Source organism: Protopterus annectens, chromosome 12.part0 (assembly GCF_019279795.1).
Source record: "Protopterus annectens isolate FY-2018-M chromosome 12.part0, PAN1.0, whole genome shotgun sequence".
NCBI classification, from domain to species: domain Eukaryota; kingdom Metazoa; phylum Chordata; order Ceratodontiformes; family Protopteridae; genus Protopterus; species Protopterus annectens.
The window spans coordinates 429,890,814-429,913,374 of NC_056746.1; the positions used below are offsets into that span (position 1 = coordinate 429,890,814).

At 36.4% G+C, this 22,561-nt stretch overlaps 1 protein-coding gene across 2 annotated transcripts in view; it reads right to left on the reverse strand.

Moving 5' to 3' along the window:
* BAIAP3 (BAI1 associated protein 3) overlaps positions 1-22,561 on the reverse strand; it is a 2,552,914-nt gene that overhangs the window by 587,076 nt on the left and 1,943,277 nt on the right. For both annotated transcript variants that reach the window (XM_044089547.1, XM_044089546.1), the window contains exon 13: positions 18,495-18,587. In XM_044089547.1, the coding sequence (XP_043945482.1) occupies positions 18,495-18,587 (93 nt within the window). The remainder of the gene's footprint in view (positions 1-18,494; positions 18,588-22,561) is intronic.

Consider the following 22,561-nt stretch of genomic DNA (forward strand, 5'->3'; position numbering starts at 1 on the left):
ATGGATTTAAGACAAATAGATGAACAATACCACTTCATAGGATACTTTTACTAAATTAAAAAAAAATTTCATTTCTCAAAAACATTTTTCATAGTAGGGAGACACACTCAGTACCCTAATATCAATGTCATGCTCAATGCTCCTCAAGGTTAAGAGGAAATCCCACTTGCAGTGACCCTACAAACTATGTTACATATCATCAGATGTCCAAAAACTTTTAGTTGTTCGATTTTTTGTTTTCTAATCAACCTATTTCTATATTTGGATCATGTCAAATCTTACATAGCATATGCCAGATATAGTTTATTTTATTTATTTATTTACACTTTCTTGACTGGGTTAGTCCCACTAGGCCAATGACCTTTGTTGCAGGGGAGACCTAAGGTGGTATTCTTAGTGACTAGGAGAAATCTGACCAGGACACCAGGGAAATTACCCTACTCTTTTTGTGTATGGGGATGCTACTGAATGCAACACTTCCAGTTTCTGGTCTGAGTGTGAAGTTGGCTTGGAGAAACTGGGAGAACACACACAGATACACACCAGTTGACTGCAGTGAGAACAGAACCCCTACCTATCTAAGTACACTGACTGATGACCTCTGTATTTAATGTAAGCACAATGACACAAGTCTGACTTTTACAATGCTGCAGGACAATTTATTGTGGATGGCATCAACATTGGATGTTTGCTAGAAGATGTTGGGAGGCCTGCATGAAATGAATGTGTAGGCATATCCAACTGTCGAAATATTGGTACTTCACGGGATTGTACTGGTGAATCCAAGATATACAATTATGGATGGACACACACACACACACACACACACACACACACACACACACACACACACACACGCACGCGCGCACACACACACACACACACACACACACACACACACACACACACACACACACACGCGCCAATTGACTTCAGTAAGATTAAAATTCATACCTAAGTACATGGACTACAGAATTATTACTTTACGCAAGCACCATGGCAGAGGTCTGCCTTTTACAAGGCTGAAGGACAACTTATAGTGGATGAAATCAGCACTGGATGTTTGAGAGGCCTGTCTGACATGGATAGCTAGCCATGTACAACTGTCAAGATATTAAAGTTCTGCATGTTACCAGATTGATGATAAACACATTTTATCTGAAATTTTCTAAACTATAATTAAGGATTACTCAAAGTATTTCTTGCATTGTGCAGTACTGCACATATGCTTGGTCAATTATACAGATTAAGTTAACAGCAGGGCATTTATGCCACTTGGGTAGAAATTAATTTAAGTAAATATTTTTAAAAGATTGTACTATTTTATACTTGTTACTGGTGGTATTTGAACCCACACTACCTAACTGCATTCTTTAACTTAACTCCTACAGTTTGTTTGTGCTACAGACTGAAACATGCATGCTTACTTTTACAGTTAGGATATGCTTGCTTACTTTGCTACAACTGTATAGAAAATACATTTTTAATTTAAAAGCTACAATAATACTTCTGTTGTGTTGCATACATACACCTTGCTTTCCTCAGTCTCTCTAAACACTCAGCATGGGATTCTGTATTCACAGCAATCTCTGCATCAGGTGTGGAATGAAGAGAAGAGAACAGAAGTGCATTATGCATACCAGTCTTGCCAATATGTAGCTTTCTAACTACTATAACTTCTCTTTATTAATATACTTACACAACTGTGGGATGTTAATAGTTCTGAACTCATCCAGCTACTGGTTGAGTCAGACCTCCCAACCATACAGATTTACTCGGTTTTTACCGAGTTTTGGGGTCCAATTAATGGGGTGCCACGATTCCCGAGTGGCACCCCTTCATTTCCGATTTTTTCCAGCTCTTTTCAATTTTTTTTATTTCACGCCGTTTTGAGCTGACGTCATCGCATGCGCGATGACGTCAGTGCCGTCAGCCTGTCGGAATTGAGCTCAAGGGCTCATGTGCTTTCCGGTTGGCTGAAAGTATTGATTTCTACAGAGGTTTGGCTGTGTGTTCTCAAATTCCATTCCGGCTGTTTGAAAACTTTTAGCTGAATCAGAAATGGAACAAGCAACTGCTGCAGACCTTTGGCTGTGCGTTTGTTGTTGGACTCGGACTGGAGTAGTGGCTTGATTAATACTTTGGCTTGCTTTTGTATGGAGTGGAGGTCACTGATGCCTGGTGAATTAATGCTTTGGTGGCCAGAGGAAATGGCTCGGGTTTGGCTGTTCTGTATTGAGGCAACGATGGCTCAGGCTGCTACTTTGGAGTTATTAGGTGAGCGTGATCTGCTTAAGGAAATGGTGTGTGTGTCACCCAAACTGTAAGTTGCAGCAGTCATAATATACCTTTCAGCTACACTGCTTTTTGACAGTCTATTTTTCTCCTTAAAAAAAATCTATTTTTTATTTAATGATGTAAGTCAGAGCAACTCACGTTTTTTATTAAAATAGATAAGCGCTTTTGTCTTGTGACTCGTCTTTAGTTTAATAGAGATGAAGTCTCTATTAAACTAAAGATGAGACAAAAGTGCTACTGTGTTCTCAAATTCCATTCCGGCTGTTTGAAAACTTTTAGCGCGGAATCAGAAATGGAACAAGCAACTGCTGCAGACCTTTGATTTGGCTGTGCATTTGTTGTTTGACTCGTAGTGGCTTGATTAATACTTTGGCTTGCTTTTGTATGGAGTGGAGGAGGTCGCTGATGCCTGGTGAATTAATGCTTTGGTGGCCAGAGGAAATGGCTCGGCTTTGGCTGTTCTGCATTGAGGCAATGATGGCTGCTACTTTGGAGTTATTAGGTGAGCATGAGCTGCTTAAGGAAACGGTGTGTGTGTCACCCAAACTGTAAGTTGCAGCAGTCATAATGTACCTTTCAGCTACACTGCTTTTTGACAGTCTATTTTTCTCCTTAAAAAAAATCTATTTTTTATTTAATGATGTAAGTCAGAGCAACGCACGTTTTTTATTAAAATAGATAAGCGCTTTTGTCTTGTGACTCGTCTTTAGTTTAATAGAGATGAAGTCTCTATTAAACTAAAGATGAGACAAAAGTGCTATTCTGTTTTAATAAAAATAAAATGTTAGGTGCTCTCTTAGACTCCTACAGACTTGTTTCAAGCAACAGTTTAGCTTTGGAAGCAATGAGCTATACACATGTATCACTCTATGGATGAGTAAAGAGAAGATGTTTTACTACTTAATTATAACAAATGCTGCAAGTAAGGGTTCAAAGGCATTGAAGTAACTAGCATTAAATATAATGTGATGCCATAATGTTTTAAATTCAGTTTTATACGATGTATTCTAGTTTATCACAAGTGACAGTAAATACAGTTAATATTCATGTAAAGTTTTGTAAACCTTAAGTTACATGTATACTATTCTTAGGACATACATGCATTTATATTTTCTGTATGTTAAAAATGAACTGCTATGTATTCAGTTATTTGCTGACCCATTAGAAACAGTCTGGATAAATATAGTATAATTTATGCTTCTGGTGATGGTACTTGGAGGGGTGACTGATCTGCCTGGCTTTATATAAATGTTAAATATTTAAAATGTTGACTTCTTGCTTTATGTCTAGATAATTTAAGCTGAATATCCTCCAGGATTTTAAATGGTCTTTCAGTCCCCTGAAATGTGTTATCCTTCATTTTAAATGCATATATCTCTGGTTGCCGAGTTCCTGTTTTGGAATTGATCAAGTATTGTTTCATAATGTTGATTCAGATATGAAAACAGATGTATTGGCCATGTCAGTAAACAGCACACATTATGCAGGGAACCAAATAGAACTTTATAAAGCAGTTAGCAATGAAAATGTTGACATTGTTCAGCTTTGAGTTGAAGCCTTTAATACCTCTTGGCATAGTCCATAATTTAGGAGCATCATATCTACTTGAGCAGTATAATATTTTGGAATTAAATCTGAACTACATGTACATTATGACAATTAATAAATAAAACAAACACAGGAAACCTTGTATTTATCTGAAACTGTGTGTAAATGCCCCAACTAAATACACCTGGTGACTAGAGGCTAATAAATGTGAGTTTCAAGGGCAAAAGCTGTAGAAATAAAGTAGTATGCACACATTAGTGTTTATGGTAAATGAGATGAAATAGCCAGGTAGTGGGGCATTGGAATGGCTGCAGGGGCACTCTGGTGCCATACGTTGGTTGTCTGTTCTTCAGTTTGTGTTTGAAAAGTTGGTATCCCACAATTCCATTGGAGTGGGTGGGGTTATGTAATTATGTATGCAAATTGTATGTTAACCAGCGTACAGATTTGTACCTATTTTTCATGGGCCTTGTCCAGATTTTTGATGTTTCCAGGTTGAGAGGTATGGGTTGAGTGTATCACTCTTGCACCTTTTTAGGTCATTAAAGTGGTGCCTACACTGTTCTCCAGTGTGTGGAATACCAGTCACACTGAATACAGCCTTGACCAAACTACTCCAATCCTCAGACTTGTACTAGGAGCCGGTATAGTCTCCCTGCAAAAGCCTTCAGCTGTGGTGCTTTGAAGGACTCCAATAAAGATTCTGGACTCCTCAACACCCTACCTTTGTGCCCTAAATTGGGCACCTTCCCTTCTATTAACAGCCACATCTAACCAGAGAGAATAGCAATAGCTAATAATGATTTCCCACAAATGTGTGTTATTGCATTTACTGGTAGTTCACAAACCCGAACAACAATGCCAACTGCTTTTATGTGATGTTAAGCAGAGATCAAGAGTACCAAACAGAGAGGAAACCAGTTTTTTTAAATGAGAAGGTTAATATGACAGTTGGCACTAGTTTGAGAGCTGTTTAATTTTCCTTTGCAAACATATACTGACAATATACATTTCATGACCTAATACAGTGATAAAGCTGTTTTGTTACAATGTGGGATGCAAACCTATGCATAAGAGACAAAATGCTTTTTTCCACAGCAGTGATTTTCCATCTTTGCCACAGAAGAAGTGCTTCTTAGACATAGTCGTGAATTGTGAATAAATACACATGACAGATTGAGGGGTTAACCATGTATGTGTGTGACCTGACAAGGTCCTAGTTTATACAGTCATGTGTGTGTATGAGTCTTATTGAAGTCTGAAAGCCATCCAAGGCCAGATAGCACAATTATAATTACAGAAACATAGTAATGTGTATAGCCTCAGCTATATATATATATATATATATATATATATATATATATATATATATATAATTCATGAGAACTCCACTGCTATACATACTTATTGTTATTGTAATTTAGAGTTATGTTTAACTTTCTATGTGACATTTAATGTAAAGTGAGATTGAATAACAGTAAAAATATTTGGAATGTCCTGTATTAGAACCCAGGACTATCTGTATTGCAACCTTACACTTACCTGCTGCCATAGGAATAGTTAAATAACAGCTGGATATTTCTCCATTCATTATTAACGTGTGTGTTAACCACCATACAATGCTGCTTAGCATGTTTGTGGGGTGCTCAACATAATTGGTAGACTGTATTCATTTTGAAATTATTGACTGTCTGCTTCCTCTCTGCAGGTGTTCTGGATCTGGAGGTGTTGGGAAAGGTTATCTGCTATGCAATGTTGCTAAGTGGTGTTGAGCAATGGAACACAAAAAAATGCAACAATGTATCCTTTTTAAAATCAAGAATGTCTGCATCCTATGCAGGTGTTCGGTGTGAATTGTGTGTGTGCCATTACTCCAAATTTGCATAATGGTAAGAGTTGCGCAAACAAGACAAGTAAAACTAAACTTGCTTTAGCCTTGTGAGTAGTGTTTATTAGGTTTCATCCTTAAAAGACAAAGGTGGGACTTGAACCCTGATCTACAGTTAGTATATGCTGTGTGGCTCTATGTGTTTACCAGATGTGCTACACACACAAGTGATTCACAGGTGTAGCTGATGTATTAGTTATCAAAGAAGTACTTTACAGACATTTATTGTGTTTATCAGTTTCATCTGTTTGTGCTAAGCCATGTACCATGCAAATACTGGCATTAAAAAAAAGGAAAGAAATGTATAAAATAAACAACACTACAAAATATATGATAGCACACATGCAGCATTTTTACATACATCTGGATGTGAACTCTCACAACAATGAACCTTCAAAACACCATATGGGTGTCTTATCCCTCTTTGCCACAGAAACAGCTTTGCAGCAGAGAATGAAAATCATTGTGCATGCAAGCAAGTCAAAAATCATCCACGGTATCAACAAGCCATATGGCAGTTGTACACTTCTGAGCTGTTTGTACATGTACTAATTTCAGATGTAGTGCAACGAGTGATCACACAACCATTTATGACTATTGTTTGCAGAAATGCAGCTCTGTCTTATCTCTGTATGGTGTTCTTTCATGCAGTCTGTAAGGCATTTTGCATCATTGTCCTTAAATGTGTGAGAATGTTAAATGGCAATAATATACAGTTTTCAACAAATGCAAGGGAGGTTAGATGTTACTGAACAGAAACTGTGAAATGTGTGCTTGATACAATTACTTCTATGCTTTGGAAGTCTAACCTGGCGGACACAACACACTGGAGGTTAGGGAGTCTGAATTGCTGTTATGTTTTCCTTCTGTCTACCAGTAATCTTTCACAGTTGCAATCCATTAGCAACAAACACTGAGGGAGGTCCTGCACTATGTTTACATCTGACACAAGGAGCCAAGTATTTGGGATTTAGCAATTCTAATGAGTTCACATCTCATTTGCATCTTTGCCATGTTCGCAGCCCTGAATCTGTACTATAAAAAGGGAACTGTGTAGCTAGGGTACCAGAAAGTGAGGAGACTTGTTTATGTGTCTAACACAGAAGAAGATTGCTATTACTTTGGATTTATCCTCACAAACATCTACTGATCTTGATAAGGTATGGTTGCATTTTTCAGTTCTATACTGGATATGTTCAGATGTCACTCAAATTTTTTTTATATGTGCATTACCAAATGCTACTTTTATCTGTATGCACTTCTTAGAAATTTACTGATATCATTGGCATTTTTGTCAGGGCATTTTACTTTCTCAGATGCACAGCCTTATTAACTTTCATCACAAGTGTTACTGTTACAACTGTTTCTCTTTACAGTCTTCTATTGTTATTTCAGTAATATGTGCTATATTGTCAATGACACAGGGGTGTTAGCCTTCTAGGATGGCCCATAGACATCGCTAAGGGAGTGCTGGGCACAGGTAGAGGTGACTGGCAATTGCATAATAATAAATGTTATGTGGTAAATGTTTACACATATTTTGGGGACAATTTCCTTGATAGCACTTATAATAATTCACTGATGTGTTATTCCTTATTTTGGATTCAAAATGTCATTTGCCTGTTGTTTTGGTGGTGGGGATTAAGTTTCATGTTTGTGTTGGCACAAAACTATTTGTACAGAGGCTTGCTTTGCATCCAACCTTGCTTTGTTTGTGACTGTGATATGTTACAACCACATGAACTTTTTTTATATTTGAATATCTTGAAAGTTTTTTGTTACTCCAGTGGGTAATATTGAAAAAATACGTATGTGTTATATCTAAGCAGGACTTTTATTTGTGATATTTATGTGTAGTATCCTTCTTTTATGGTTTATGTCACCTAGGGCTATGGCACCCAAACATCCCAATCCCCACAAACCCCTGTTGCCTTTTAGCCAATGCAAGGGCATATTGAGCACACTTATGTCTGCCTACATCCACAGCAGCTGTGTGCTGCCCTTCTGACTCTTCACCTGCATGTGGCTGCGGAGACTTTGTGAGTGGTGGTGAGATGTGTGCCCCTTCCCCTTGCTGATACTGCTGAAGCTGTTTTCTCAGAATGATGTTATGAAGCATGGCACAGATGGTGAAGATTTCAGTATATGTATGTGGATTGTACAGTAGGGCTCTCCCAGATATATCTAGGCACTGCAATCACAACTTCAGCAGTCCAAACAAATGGTCCATGATATTTCTTGTTTGTAAGTGTGCCTCATTATAATTTTCTTCAGTTGGTGTGTGTGCATTTCTGATGGATGTCATCAGCCATGGCTCCAGTGCATAACATGCATCCCCCAGTAAATTACCCTGTGAGATATCACCCCTGATAAACATCTTACACAGTTGGGAATTGTGCCATATGTGTGTCATGGTAACTGCTTGGGTTGTGAGTACACATATCCAAGATGATTCCCTTAGCATTATACACAACTTGGCAGTTAATGGAGTGGAAGTCCTTTCTATTTATGTACACCCTTCCCTGTTCCCCGGGTGTTGCTTTGATTTCTATACATGTATAGTCTATGGCACCCAGTACTTCAGGGTATATGCTACAGGGCTGAACTCCTGCATATTTGTGGCCCTGTCCTTAGGTGTACAGGGAAAATATATATTGTCACCGGCATGTTGGAGCATAGCATTCAAGAATTGATAGAGGATCATGGATGCTAATGCCTGTGACACCCCCAGCATGCCCCCTGTTGGTCTCTGAAAGGTTACTGTAGCTAAAATTCTAAGTGCTACACATACCCTTGTCTTCAGCAGTATTGGTTCCCATCGGTTTGCCCTTCATCTAAGTTGAGGATGACAAAGGTTGCAGAGTTTCTGTAGTGTGTCTCTATCCACCCTTAAGCACTCTGCAATTTACACCTCATGCAGATTGTGATAAGTTAAATGGGATCTATAAACTCTTCTCCTTCTTGCCCATGATCTATTGGCAGCAGCAGCAGCACAGACTTCAGCCTGTTGCACATACACATGAATTAAAACAACAGCAGCCCCCTAACATTCTTTGTGTTTAGATTCCTTTCCATGGCTGTATTCCAGTAGGTTCTGTAATTCACAGGGAAAACCAGCACTGAGTCTGCATGGTTGCTTTACAGCTTGCTGAATAGCTCCTCCATCTTGTATTGGTTGATTAGCATATGGTTCAGCTGCTTATTCTGTAATTAGCATACCACGGTGTTTGCCATGTCTGTGCAGCTCTACACACTGTGTATAACTGCTTACTGAATCCAAAAAGGTATTCTGTCATGTCCTCATTGTGCCACAATACACACATTCTTAGCAGATTGTGTAGGCTTTAATGAATCTGCCCCTCATACATTTATTTCTGCAAAAGAATTTGTGGATAAGGGGCATGTTTTGAAAGACTACTGACATTTCTTAAGTTCAGTCAGAGGTATAGCTTTTGAGCATGAGTTTACTTTCATGAAAGTGCACATCAGGAATCCACTTACTGTCATTCCTCACTATATAGGTTTGGAATGGTTTAATGAAGAACTGTATATGAATAAATCCTTTTCCAACAATGAAGTTTGATTATTGGCAGAATTCATGGATTTGATGTTAAGCAATATTTTCTTTTTATTTTGGAAGGGGAATGTTTAAAATAAAAGTCTGAGGTGTCAATACAATAATGTCAGTAATAGGATATGTACTCCTGTGTTTACTAATATAGTTATGTTTAAGTTTGTATTTGACTCAGAATTTTTTTTTTGGGGGGGATATTAAGATATATGCATTTTTTGGGTGATATCATTGATATAATTTTGATGTGGGCTGGGTATGATGTGACATTAAGTAGATTATTGGACTATTTGAATTCAACAAGTGAATTTTTATGTTTTACACAACAATTTTCACTGGACCAGATTAATTTACTGGATGCAACATTATAAAAAATCACAAAACCAGCGTAGGCAGGGCTCCAGGTTCAAAAGCAGTAGATTTAATCAAACACAAGCGCTTTTACCAATAGCTTCATCAGGTGTAATATCAAACACATAAAACCACATCAGTTTAAATACAAAATTAAAATCACATGACATAATACTTTGCAAACTTAAAGAAACATGACATATATAAAAAATATATTTGTGTATATATATATATATCTTCACAAAAATGCGATATATATATATATATATATATATATATATATATATATATATATATATATATATATATATATATATACACACCTATATCTACTGAGCACAGCCACAAAAATAAAATTAAAAATGTATTAATATATATATATATATATATATATATATATATATATATATACTACCTAGTTATTTCTTACGTAATGGTCTAGATTTCAAGGTAGGTCTCAAAGGTGTACAATCATTTAATCTGTGGCCAGCATTAGCCCTCAGTCTTATAATACACTGGGCTTCAATTTCTTCTGTTTTCAACCTAGTATCTCCTCCCCTTTTATTTTTAAAATTCATTCCTACAACCATAAAACTAAAACAATGCGTGACATCAGTACTGGCAACATGTTTTGCCAGAGCATTTAACATGCTCCTCTTGCCTACATGGTATATGTGTTCCCTGATCCTGTCTTTCAACATTCTGTCGGTTTTTCCGACATAACATTTGATGCAAACTTTGCACACAGTCAAATATACCACATGCATGCCAGTGCAAGTGGCCCTGATATTAAATTTAAACAATTCACCTACATCTGGGTGCAAAAACTGCTGTCATTACTGTCAAATTCCCTTTGATACCCACTCACTACAGTGGGAAGAGATCCTCAGAACCAAGAGTGTATGGAAAAAGGCCTAAAATTAAATGCAAAAAAGTGTGGCATTGCCACATTTAGCAAACAACTCTCATCTGCAATGTACAATATAACTAATACCTCACTCTGGAATGAGAAGGTAATCAAAGAACTTGGCACTTAGATTGGTAACAACTTCTTATTTGACCAACATGTAATGATAATAGTTAGAAATTCTTTCTGTTTTAGTATCAGCAATATCAAAAGGCGTATCATCCACACATAAACAAGTTATCATTCATCTGTGTGCAGTCCCAATTAGGTCAATGATTGAATACAATAACCCTTTTGGGATGTATCGATCTAGAGAAGTCAAGCAACTGAAAAGGCCCACATGGTTCCTTACCCAAAATATTACTAGCCAAAACACCCTGAATTAACAGGAGAGGCTTGAAGCTCTAACCCTATACTCAGTATTTTACAGATTTTTACAAGGAGAACTGTGTCTTGCATTACATACCATTAGGGATCCTACCCTTATTGATCTTTTGCATCTTCACAAGCAAAATAACTCAATAAATAGCATTATTAAGGACTTAAATTTCCATCAGCATATAAATAAAACATGCTGCAGGAATGGATTCATTAGCCATTTTTTACCTCACCTCTGGAACAAACTTCATCTACAAGTTAAGCTAATTGGGACCTTTACACCCCTCAAATCAAACCTATATGTTTTGATGAGTACCCAGAAATTTACAGATGGAATTTCTTGCTTTGCTTTTATAGAAAAGGGGGTACAAAAATAAGGGTGGATTTTGGCAAGGTGTAAATGATCTTCAAAATTCAATTGCCTTGTAATTCTTATGGGCCTGTATTATCTTATTTGTGTTGGTTCTTTTTTAGTACCTAAGCAGCTTTGCTTTAATAGATAAAAAACAGCAATAAATGGACCACAGTGGTCAGTTGCTCTTACTTTATTCAAACACTAACCAAACAAACTAAATGCTTTTGCCAGGTACTAAGCCTAGCTTCTTCAGAGTTGTTTAGTCAAACAATATTACACATTTAAATAATTAATAATTTAAACAAACCATTGACTGATACTCAATTAATGACCTCAGCATCTAGTGTCATTGCATATTTAAAGACACATAGTGTAAAAATTCATGACTTCAATTTCCACTTTACATAAAAAAGACTTCAAACTAATAATAATACACATTACCTATATATAATACATATACACAACTTCACTAAAACCTATACATATACTTCATATATAATTCAAACATATTAAATAAAAAAATATATATATTTTTTTACCCTGAATTATATTATATTAGCCCTATGTTTTAAAACAGGCATCAAGGTAATGCCATCATTAAGTCCCGGTGCCTTCAAGGCATTTAACCTAAGTTGCCATTGTAACTCTCGATTTTCATCTTCAAGGTTAATATCGGCCCCTCTTTCACTAGTCATAATTCTATCTACAACGAAAAATAAATTTTTTTTAAAATTCATATTGACTGTGTGTATTAAGTGCATTGTGCTCATTCCTAGTTTTGATACTTCTCAAATGCTCGAAAATCCTATCACGCAACCTGCGAATAGTCTTTCCTACATAGAAGACGTCACAGGCTGTACAGGTTGCCACATATACCAATCTGGTACTGTTGCAATTACATTTACCTGGACATGCAACTGAAAACTGATAGTCCTTGATACACAAATAGGGACAGTCATTAATAAAACGACAATACCTACATGAATCACATTTTGTCATAGATGGTACATTTGGATTCTTTCTGGTAAAATTACTTTCAAGAATATTTTTCATATTCCTACCTTTACCATAAACTATCCGAGGTTCAGTACCCAAAATGTCCTTAGCTTTATTTAAGCAAAATCTCCTCGCATTTCTTAAAGTAGTCGTAAGTTGTGGAACTAATGGATTATATTTTAAAACCAAGACATCACCTGCCTTGTTTTCATTGATTGCTTTATGAAATACCAAAACCTCACTTCTTAATATTGGGACCTATAACTTTTCCGTTTTCCTCAAAACTTCTTTTTTAACAATTAGTAACAACTTAGGGGATAACCCCTTTCCATGAACATACCTATCATTTTAAAAATTTCATGTTTGAACATTTCATTGCCACTGACCAATCTCAATGTCCTTACCATCTGCCCCTTTATAATACCTTTTCTTTGATGGTACGGGTGACAACTGTCAAAATGTAATAATGAATTCGAATAGGTGTCCTTCCTGTATATGTTACTACATAACCCTAGTGACGTTTTCTTCAAAGTAATGTCTAGGAAATTGATCTCATCTTTATCCCATAAATGAGTAAATTTAATGCAGTTTTCCTAGGACCTATTTGCTTCCCTCATTCTACTTGACCCCTAATTTTCAGATTGAGGCACTGCTCTAACCATATGACTCCATATTAATACTCCTCCATAATGCACTTTCTTCCCACCCTGGATTTCTCCAGCCACACCTCAACTTCCTACTTCCATCTTCTCACCACTCTTTTTCACTCACTTTTTTCTATTCCTGTCTTAATTTTATAGCAATCTTGTTATAAAGTGTTGACTGATATTTATGTTCAATGGATATTTGTATATGTTAAGTATATCCATGTCTGAGTTGCACAAAGCTTTCTCTGCTTATTGTTTACTACTCTCAATGCATGTTTTTAGACCACTATGGTTTTGCTGTCCTGCATTGTCTTGTTCTACTGTCCTGCATTGTCTTGTTTTTCTGTCCTGCATTGTCTTGTTTTACTATCCTGCATTGCCTTGTTTTACTGTCCTGCATTGTCTTGTTTTACTATCCTGCATTGTCTTGTTTTACTGTCCTGAATTGTCTTGTTTTACTATCTTGCATTGCCTTGTTTTACTATCATGTATTGTCTTGTTTTACTATCCTGCGTTGCCTTATTTTACTATCATGTATTGTCTTGTTTTACTATCTTATATTGCTATCTTGTATGTTGTAACACCTGGGCTAAGTCTGAAATGGGTCATTGTGGATTAGACCACTACCCAGGTCAATAAGCATTTATCCAACCTACTGCCCCTGCACATGTGCAATGATGTCAATTTGTACAGCCAGGACTGGAGCCCCTGGTCTCCACCAAGGACTGAAGCCGTAAGAGCTAATTCCCTTCCCTAGGATAGGGGAACCAGCAAAAATACAACTCAGTCTTGTCCTGGAAGATCAGGAAGAATTACAAAATTATTTGGACAAACTATTTGGGTAGGAAGTATCAAGTAATATTGCACTCAGTTCCAAAAAGTGTTCAGTTTTTCATTTTGGGCAGAATAAGTTGTTGCCATATTCCGCTGATGTTGAGATTTTGTGCTCAGATGAAGTTGTTAAATATCTCGGTGTCCTTATGTATGAGTCAGTAATGTCTGAGCCATGCATTAATGCAATAATATGACATGCATCTGGAGCATTTCCCCCCAGGCCTCTGCTAAAAATAGGCTCTGTTCCAGTCGGACTCTCCCGGTAAAGAAATGTTAAATAAATAAAAATAAAATAAGGAAGAGTCATCTGTTGATGTATGTCATTTTTTGTACAATCTTGTCCACAAGTACGGACTTTATAACACCTTTATTTAGATCATTGATTAAACCTCATACAAGGTTGTTTTTCTGCCTCTATGGTCTGAAAGAGATAAAGGAATTTAGAAAGGTTCCATGGTCATTTGCTAACAAAATAAGTGGAGTGAGAAGAATCATTTACACAGAAAGACTTCAGAAGTTGAACTTATATACTGTAAGGTATAGACTTTTCAGAAGTAACATTTTGTAGGCTTAGAATAAGGTACATGATCATGGCTTCTCACTTTTTAATTCCTCCAAATCTTTTGGATTTCTAATACCATGAAGGGAATGGACCCCATTCCTATGTCAAAGTACAATTAAAGTTCATGAAATTAGTATTGTTTCAATCTTTGATGTCAGCCAAAAGTGCTCTTCGCAGCACCCACAATGTGCCCAGTAATGGCTCCTTCTGCAATTCGTACGGAGTTACGTGGATTGATTACATATCTAAATTCTTTTTTATAAGACCCATTGCTCCTACAACTATTGGAACTGTCTGGGTGTCTTTCTTCCACATTGCTCTTGTTTCTGCCTGCAGATCTTGATATTTTATGACTTTGTGTCTCTCTGTACACAAGACACTGTAGTCACTAGGTATGGTGATTTCAATGATTAATTCTACTTTTGTCTTCTTTTCTTGGACCACTATATCCAGTTTTCTAGCATCTATCTTTTGAACTGTTGGTAGTGGGTGATCCCATGTGATATAAACTTCATAATTTTCTATGATGCTTTGTGGGTCATGTTTCCAGTGTTTTTCAGCCACTTCAGTACCATATTGTTTGCTTGATTCCCAGTGCAACAGTCTTGCCACATTCTTATGCCTTTCAGTATACAGTCCTTCTGCCATTAGTATATTGCAACCAGCAACAAGGTGCGCAACTGTTTCCAATTCGGTTTTACAAAACCTACATTTGTCTGTTTTTCCCACATGTTCAATGGACTTTGTAAACCAGTGTATAAGTGGCTCACTGTTTTGGGCTGCCAGTATTAAACTTTCATCTCTTAGTTTGAATTTGCCTCTTCTTAACCATTCCTGCATTTGTTCCTGATCAACATGAGGTTCTTCCAGAAGTTTTCTATACTTGCAACTATATTTATGCTTTTTCCACATTTCTTGCCTTCTCATCTGGTCTTTAACCTTATATTCTTTCTTTTGTTTTTTGGCACATTCAGTTGCTACCTGATTTTTATCTACTTCTGGTTTGATTTCCATTCCTGCTTGACGTTGATATGCTTCTGCTAAATTAAGCAGAGAAGTCATCTTAGATTTATTCTCCTCATGTTTCAACACTTTCACTACATTTGGGACTTGTGAGGTCAGCAGATATATGTGGAATCTCACAGTTGCAGATCTATACATGTAATCATTTTCAAGGAGGCCCATCCCTCCTTTGGAACGAGGAATATATAATCTTGGTATACATATATATATGTATCTACTTCCTCTTTTTTGCTGGTCTTTCAATTTCTTTTATCTTATTTCCCAATTCTCTATAAAACTTTTTGTGTCATCAATAAGTTGCTTATTTTGTGCTTTTCCTTTATATTTATCGGTGTATCTTCTAAGTTTTTCTGCCTGTGTTGAAATTTTTAGTTTGTTATTTGTGATAGTGCATGATAGATCCTGCTCTGTACTGTGCAGTGCTTTTATCATATCTTTCTTAATATTTTTGTTGATCTATTCCCTCTTCTGTCGTCTTCTAAGAGTGACACTTCTTGTCTTAATTGCTTTATAGTTTTATCTATTTAATACTTCCATGATGGTATTCAATCTCTCCCCTTCCTTTCCCTCACTGCCCTATGCTCTTGTGGTAGAACTTTATCAGTTATTCATTTAGCAGCACAGTTATATATCCTGTTTACGTCTGTTATATCACTTGGGTCTCTATAAACAGTCCTAATTACTACATTCATTTGTTTTATCAGACTTCTGACTTTTTGGGTTTTATTGACCTTCTGCAGTCGATTTCTCTCATTGATCTTAATATATCTATCCATGTCTATTAAATCAAGCAACTCTTTTCTTTGCTCATGTTCTTCCAAACTGAGGGCACATCCCTTATTTTCCATTTCCTGTGGGCATTCTATAGAAAATTCTATAGCATCTTCCTGTGGCACCTTCTCTTCAATTCCATACTGTGCCATCTGTTGCTCTGTCATATGGGAACTCACTGGCTTATCACTCCTCAACATTGACTGCATCAGAGTTTGCAAAGTCTCCTGTTCCTTCCCTTCCTGTCTAGCTTCAAGTGAACTTTTATACTGGTTTCCTGTGGAAGGCTACAAAATATCTTGATATCACACCTGACCAATTGCTTCCTGTTCCACTGGTTTCCCCTTGATTTGGATATCCATTACTCTAACCTGTTGTGGTGCTTTCTGCATTCAATTTTCTACACTGAATCATTCAGTTTGCAGGTACTCCATAACCTCAGTTTCTATTTCTTTAACTTCTCCATTACTAATTTCCTTTTCTACTTTTTCTCTTTGTCTTCTTATTTTTTGTATTGTAAAGTTTTCCATGTCCGGATTCCTTTGCCTGTATTTCTCTTCAAATATCTTTGGTGCTGCTCTTTTTGTATTGGTTAGTTTTGCTTTCTCCTTTGCATAAGTATTACACCATATTAAATCTCTTTTTCTTTCCCATGTCCATATTTCTTCTTCAGATGTCTCCTGATCTTTCTGTATCTCCTTACTTTGGGGACTCACTCCATCATGCTGTGATGTAACCTGCATTAGGCCTTCTACCCCAAATCCTTCACTTTGCAGGCACTCCATAACTTCAACATCTATTTTTTTAACTTCTACTTTTCTAATCTTCTTTTTTATGTTCCATCTTTCTGATATTATTTTTTTACTGTAAAATTTTCCATATACAGATGCCTTTGCCTGTATTTCTTTTTGAATATCTTTGGAGCTGCCTTCTTTATATTGATTAATTTGGTTTTCAGCTTTGGATAAATATTGCACCATATCAAATCTCTCTTTCTTTCCCATGTCCATATTTCTTTTTTATATTTTTCAAATATCTCTAGGTTTTATTGTTTATATTTTTGCACTTCCTCAGATGCTTCTTTTTCCAAATAGATCAAAGTTTCTTAATCTAGATACTGTTTTTTTCACAAATCTGTTGTATTAATGAATACAAATTTTCATTTGACGCTTCTGACAGTTTTTCTTGTGTAAGTATTTTTCTTTCCTCTAATTTCTTTCTTAATTGTTTTGTATATCTTGTGTCTGGAAATTCTGGCTTTTTGCATAATAGTAACAATACATAATTTCTTTCTTGTCCTTAATAGTCTACTCTATCATCTTTATGGCTCTTCTTTGACCTATCAATTTTTGTAATTTTTGTGGACTGCTACTTCTTTCTACAACAGGGGGCCATCTTCCTCCTGGGCTTGGCCTGGCCCAATTGTCGGAATGTTTCTGTATTTTGAGGATTTTACACTGTCATTTTCTCCAGTCCTGGCACCAGTGCGCCTACCAGGATTGTGCACTTTTAATTTTTGACTTAATTCTGTCCATGATATATGCTATATAAATACAGTCTATATATCACTGTCGCCTTGGTGAGATTTTGTGAAAACAGGGTTCACCCCGAGAAGGTACTGACCGAGACTTGAGGATGAATTCATTTTCAGCACTACTACTCTCCTTTGCTTGCTAACTTTTCATCTCTCCATTCGGACCCCAAATTGTCACTAATGCAGAGTTGCTGATGATGTTTCAAGGTCATGTGATTGTTAATACAATAATTTGTAACACTTTAACTCCTTAGCTGGTATCTTAATTGATAACATGCTTTAACAGTAAATAAGGAAAATGTTCTTGTGTAAATGCAAAACACAATTTGGGCACAGTCTCCTGTCCAATATGTATGTGTGCATGTACATATGCATGAATGTAGGTCTGAATGCATTTATTTATTTGTTTTTGTATTTGGTTGTGGGATAGAGCACTGCTCTGTATGGACCAACTTCTGGTCCAGCCCAGAGATTGCAATAAAGAAAGAAAAGGAAAAACACAGAAAATTTACATTTGTTTTGAGTACAAATTTCAAAGATTTTTAAATATCACTTTCAATTCTAACAATATTAAAGGATAGCAACCAGTTTGTGAATTAGACAGTAATCAGATAAGAAAATTGAGTTGGGTGGGAGGTATTCATTTTTAGTAAAATGCATGGCGGTAAAGGGTATCATTCAGAATTAGCTAAAGTTTTGTGCTGTGTGAGGGTTCCCTATGTAGCTATAGTTTAAGTGATATTACATGTAGCAAAATGTGTGCATTAGGCCTCTGTGTAGAGGTGTGCTTTAACTGAAACATTAAAACAAAATGGCTGTTTATTCACTTACCACATACTCCTTGTGTTCATGCTCCAGGAGCTGGTTAAGTAACATTTCCTGAATATTTGATGATGATGTCTTCTTGCACAGTGCTGTGTCCCTCTGTGAAAAAAAAATATTTTATTTTTCTGAAAATGAGTAAAAAATACACCCTGCTACATATGACCTTAACCACTAAAATTTAAAAGTAGGTTATAGTCTGGGCAGCAGAATACAATGTCCATTTCCTGCATTTTGCGTTTATACATCTTGAGGTGCTTTGAATTCTACCAGTACCTCTAACATATCAGGTTGACAAGTGTGAAGGATCAAATCATCATCCCAATGTTTTTTTAAAAAAAAAAACTAAAAAAAAAAAAACTCCAGTAGTCCAGTGGCATCACATTTTGGACAAAACATCTAATTTCTAGTTCAGACAAAATGTATTTCTATTTAAGCTACAGAGACATTTATTAATGAAATGGAAAGCAATTAACTAGATGTCAGTGTTTTTACCTTTAAACCACAGTTTTGCTGCCAGATTAGCCTTAAATGATCTGGAAAGCAGGTATGTGTTAATTAGTCATATTACTGTGGTTATTAGTATGGCTGCAGGAAAATGTTCTACATCAGAGAAATACACCAGTGCTCTAGTGATTTATTTCCCCTTCTAACTGCATTTCTCACACTGAAGTGATGATGTTGCCTGTCTAAATCAGTGCTCTAGTTATCCATAAAATAATTGGAAATTTAATAATGCATTCAGAGTACTATCTTTTTTCTTTCATACTGTCAAATGAAGCAATTAAATCAGAGCAGTTGGAGTGAAGCATTGCTGTTACATTTCTAGTTCGCAACACACAACTGAAGAATATGCAGATGTAAAAAGCATTTTATAGGCAGCCTGAGCAAGTTATATAACATTAGAGAAATGACAATGCTCAAATGTTCTAGGGAAGCAGGGCACAATCAGTCAAATGGGAAAATTCTAAAGAAGTATCCTTCAACGGTACCTGGAATCATATCCTAGATGGAGCAAAAACCAGATACAGCTGCACCAAAAGCTAAGCTCCCATGGAATCAATAAAACAGTCTGGCAATCCTAGTTGCTTTTTTAACCTTCCTTCCACTGCTGATCCCAAGTCTATTGACACTTCATCAAATGAATCATTATAGATCCAGGGAAGTAGATGTTCTATAGTAGACATATTTATTTTAAAAGGTCCCCCACCCTCAAGGAAAGAGAGTTGGCATCAACCTATTAATTTCCCATTCAATTTTCCAGAAGCTGCCTCTCTAAATTCTGAGTTGCTAACTGATCTCAATTCACATGCACAATGCAATTTCAAGACCAGCCTAGGTTGCATGTGTCCAAATCTGAGTAATTACTGAAACCTGGTTTAAATGTTCAGAAAGTAATACCTCATACCTTGCAGAAATCTATATCTGTACAATTAGTGAAACTTGGTTTAAATGCTCAGAAATGAGTCCTTCCATACTTTTTTATGCCTTTCATACATCCATAACCTGGTGGCAGCTGTAGTGGGATTACTATATTTGTTAGGACCATATCATCTCTGGATAGATTCCGCAAACAGAACTCATTGAGTTCCAGATCACACCAAACAGATTTATAATCTTTATCAGACATACTCTATGGAATGTACTTTACAACATCAATGTTCTGAAATGTCATAAAATACAAATGGACCAAAAACTGTGTTTTTCCTGCACACCATTCACTAATTATATATACCAACTGCAAGATCACACTACACTAGATAAAAGGGAAAAATTCCCCAATCCCCACTGTACCACAATCTCAGTACAAACTCTTCGTTTCTGAATGTCGATCATCATATGGTCTCAACCATATATAGTCTGAGGTTCTGAAATGTAGATAAACAGAAGTAGGCCTACTCTATGTCCCCTGAAAAGTATGCAAGATTTTTAAATATATTGTATGAAGTTCCTATGAACAAGGACACCATTATTTGAGAGACTTTAACTACCCCACAATAAACGGGAGTACCTACATCTCCAATGTATGATGTATCCAAAAGTTCTTAGATTTGCTAAACAAAAGCTGCCAAGACCAGACTGTTAACAAATCCACTAAAGGACATAATATTCTTGACCTGGTCCTTACAAATATAGTTTCTTTATGTGCTATTCCCCCTGGTATCTCCTTCACTGATTAAGTCAGATCATAAACTAATCATCTTCTTCTGCTTCAACATCTTCAAACCCAGCAAAACCAGTATCTTAGAATTCAAGAATTTCAGATGTATTACTCTCACTAAATTCTGTGATGAAGTTTCAAAATTATCTTACAGCAACATTCCCCTAGACATTGCTTCAGCAAGTAGCTTCACAAAAGTATTCTATGCCCACTTAAATAAATGTATAGATCTGGGAGTCCCAATCAGATTTAAATATAAAAGAGAAATTTAAATTAAACCACTCTGGTGGTCTACCAACATAAACAAACTTTAAAGTAAAAGAAAAAAAAAACTGCTTAAAGTATACAACAGATCAAAAGACCCTCACATCAAGCAAAACATAAACATTGATATAAACTTGAAAAATACTATTAGGTCTAATAAAGCCACCCATGAACTTAAGCCAGCATGGGAAATTAAGGACAATTACAAAGCCTTCTTTAGCTATGTGAGGAAACTAAGAAATAGCACCTAACTTTGCTCTGAAATTATTCATAATGGCACCATCTACTCTGATTTTGTATACATTGGTAAACATACTAGGAAACTTACCTCAGAGATTATTATCCAAAGCCCACTGATCTCTAAAGTTCAAATACATCCCTAAAGTATATTTACTGGAAGTGCTCTCCAAGACTCCCTGGGAACTGATAATGCATCAGATTATTTAATAAGCTCTGCTAAATAAGCCCTATCTGGGTCACTCCTTAAACCATTTAATCTGAGTTTAGCCATTGTCTTTGCCCCTGAGATTTAGGACAAAGCAGCAGTAGTGATGCCACTCTACAAGGGTGGCCCCAACACTGACTTTAGGAGTTATAGGTCCATTTTCCAGATGAATCTTATTTGCAAAACCATGGAATATATTATAACTGGAATGATAAACTCTGATATTTAAAATCTCATCAGGGTAGATGCAGCAGTTTGCCTTTGCAAGGGTAGATCCTTTGTAATGAACCTGGTTAACTTCTTTGAAAAGGTAAATCAGACTGCTGACACTGCTCATTTTGTTTACACATCATAATTTGATTTGGCCAAGGTGTCTGAGACCATCCCCCATGCTAGCATAGTTAGTAAGATTAATGCATTGCAAATAGACCAACATGTGCTAAGATGGATAGAAAATTGGATAATAGGCAGAACATACAAGATGTGGGTAGCATGTGCTTCATCATAGAAAATGTAGGTGACCAGTAGTGTCCCAGGGGTTCAGTGCTGGGACCCCTTTTGTTAGACATTTACTTTTCTGATCTCCAGACCATGAACCAGGACCTCTGGCTTACCAAGTTTGCTGACAAATGTAAACAAAGATAAATCAGTCAAGCAATGGACTTTCAGTGAATGTCAGACAAAAAAGGAAATTTGGGAGAAAGAACTTTCACCAATAGAAGCAATCTCTTTTTGCTCCAGTGTTGTGCAACCTTGGAATAGGTATAGTTAAGTTTGGGGGTGCAGAGGTATCGCTCCACATGGGGGGTGTAGGGGGGATTGCCCCTGCAACAAATATACCCTGTGGTGAGCTGAAAATTGTTTGGCTGTTTATTTTTGATGGACTGACACTCAGTGATAGAGTAGTTGATTGAGTGATATGATTCTCTGCAAACTATGAGTCTTTGCCAAGACCTCCTGATGTCCAAGTCCTTCAGCAAGAACTTACACTCACGTATAGCTGGTGTACTAAAAATGAGATCAAACTAAGTGTTAAAATATTGTCATATTTGGTAGACAACTCCTCCCCAGCATATAACAGACTGTACTCCACTCTAAAATGAGAATGTTGTTAAAGACTTTGGTGCATGTGTTGACAATTCCTTCTCCTTTGATCATCATGTAATACCAGAGTCAGGAAGTACTTCAACTTACTGCAACTATTAG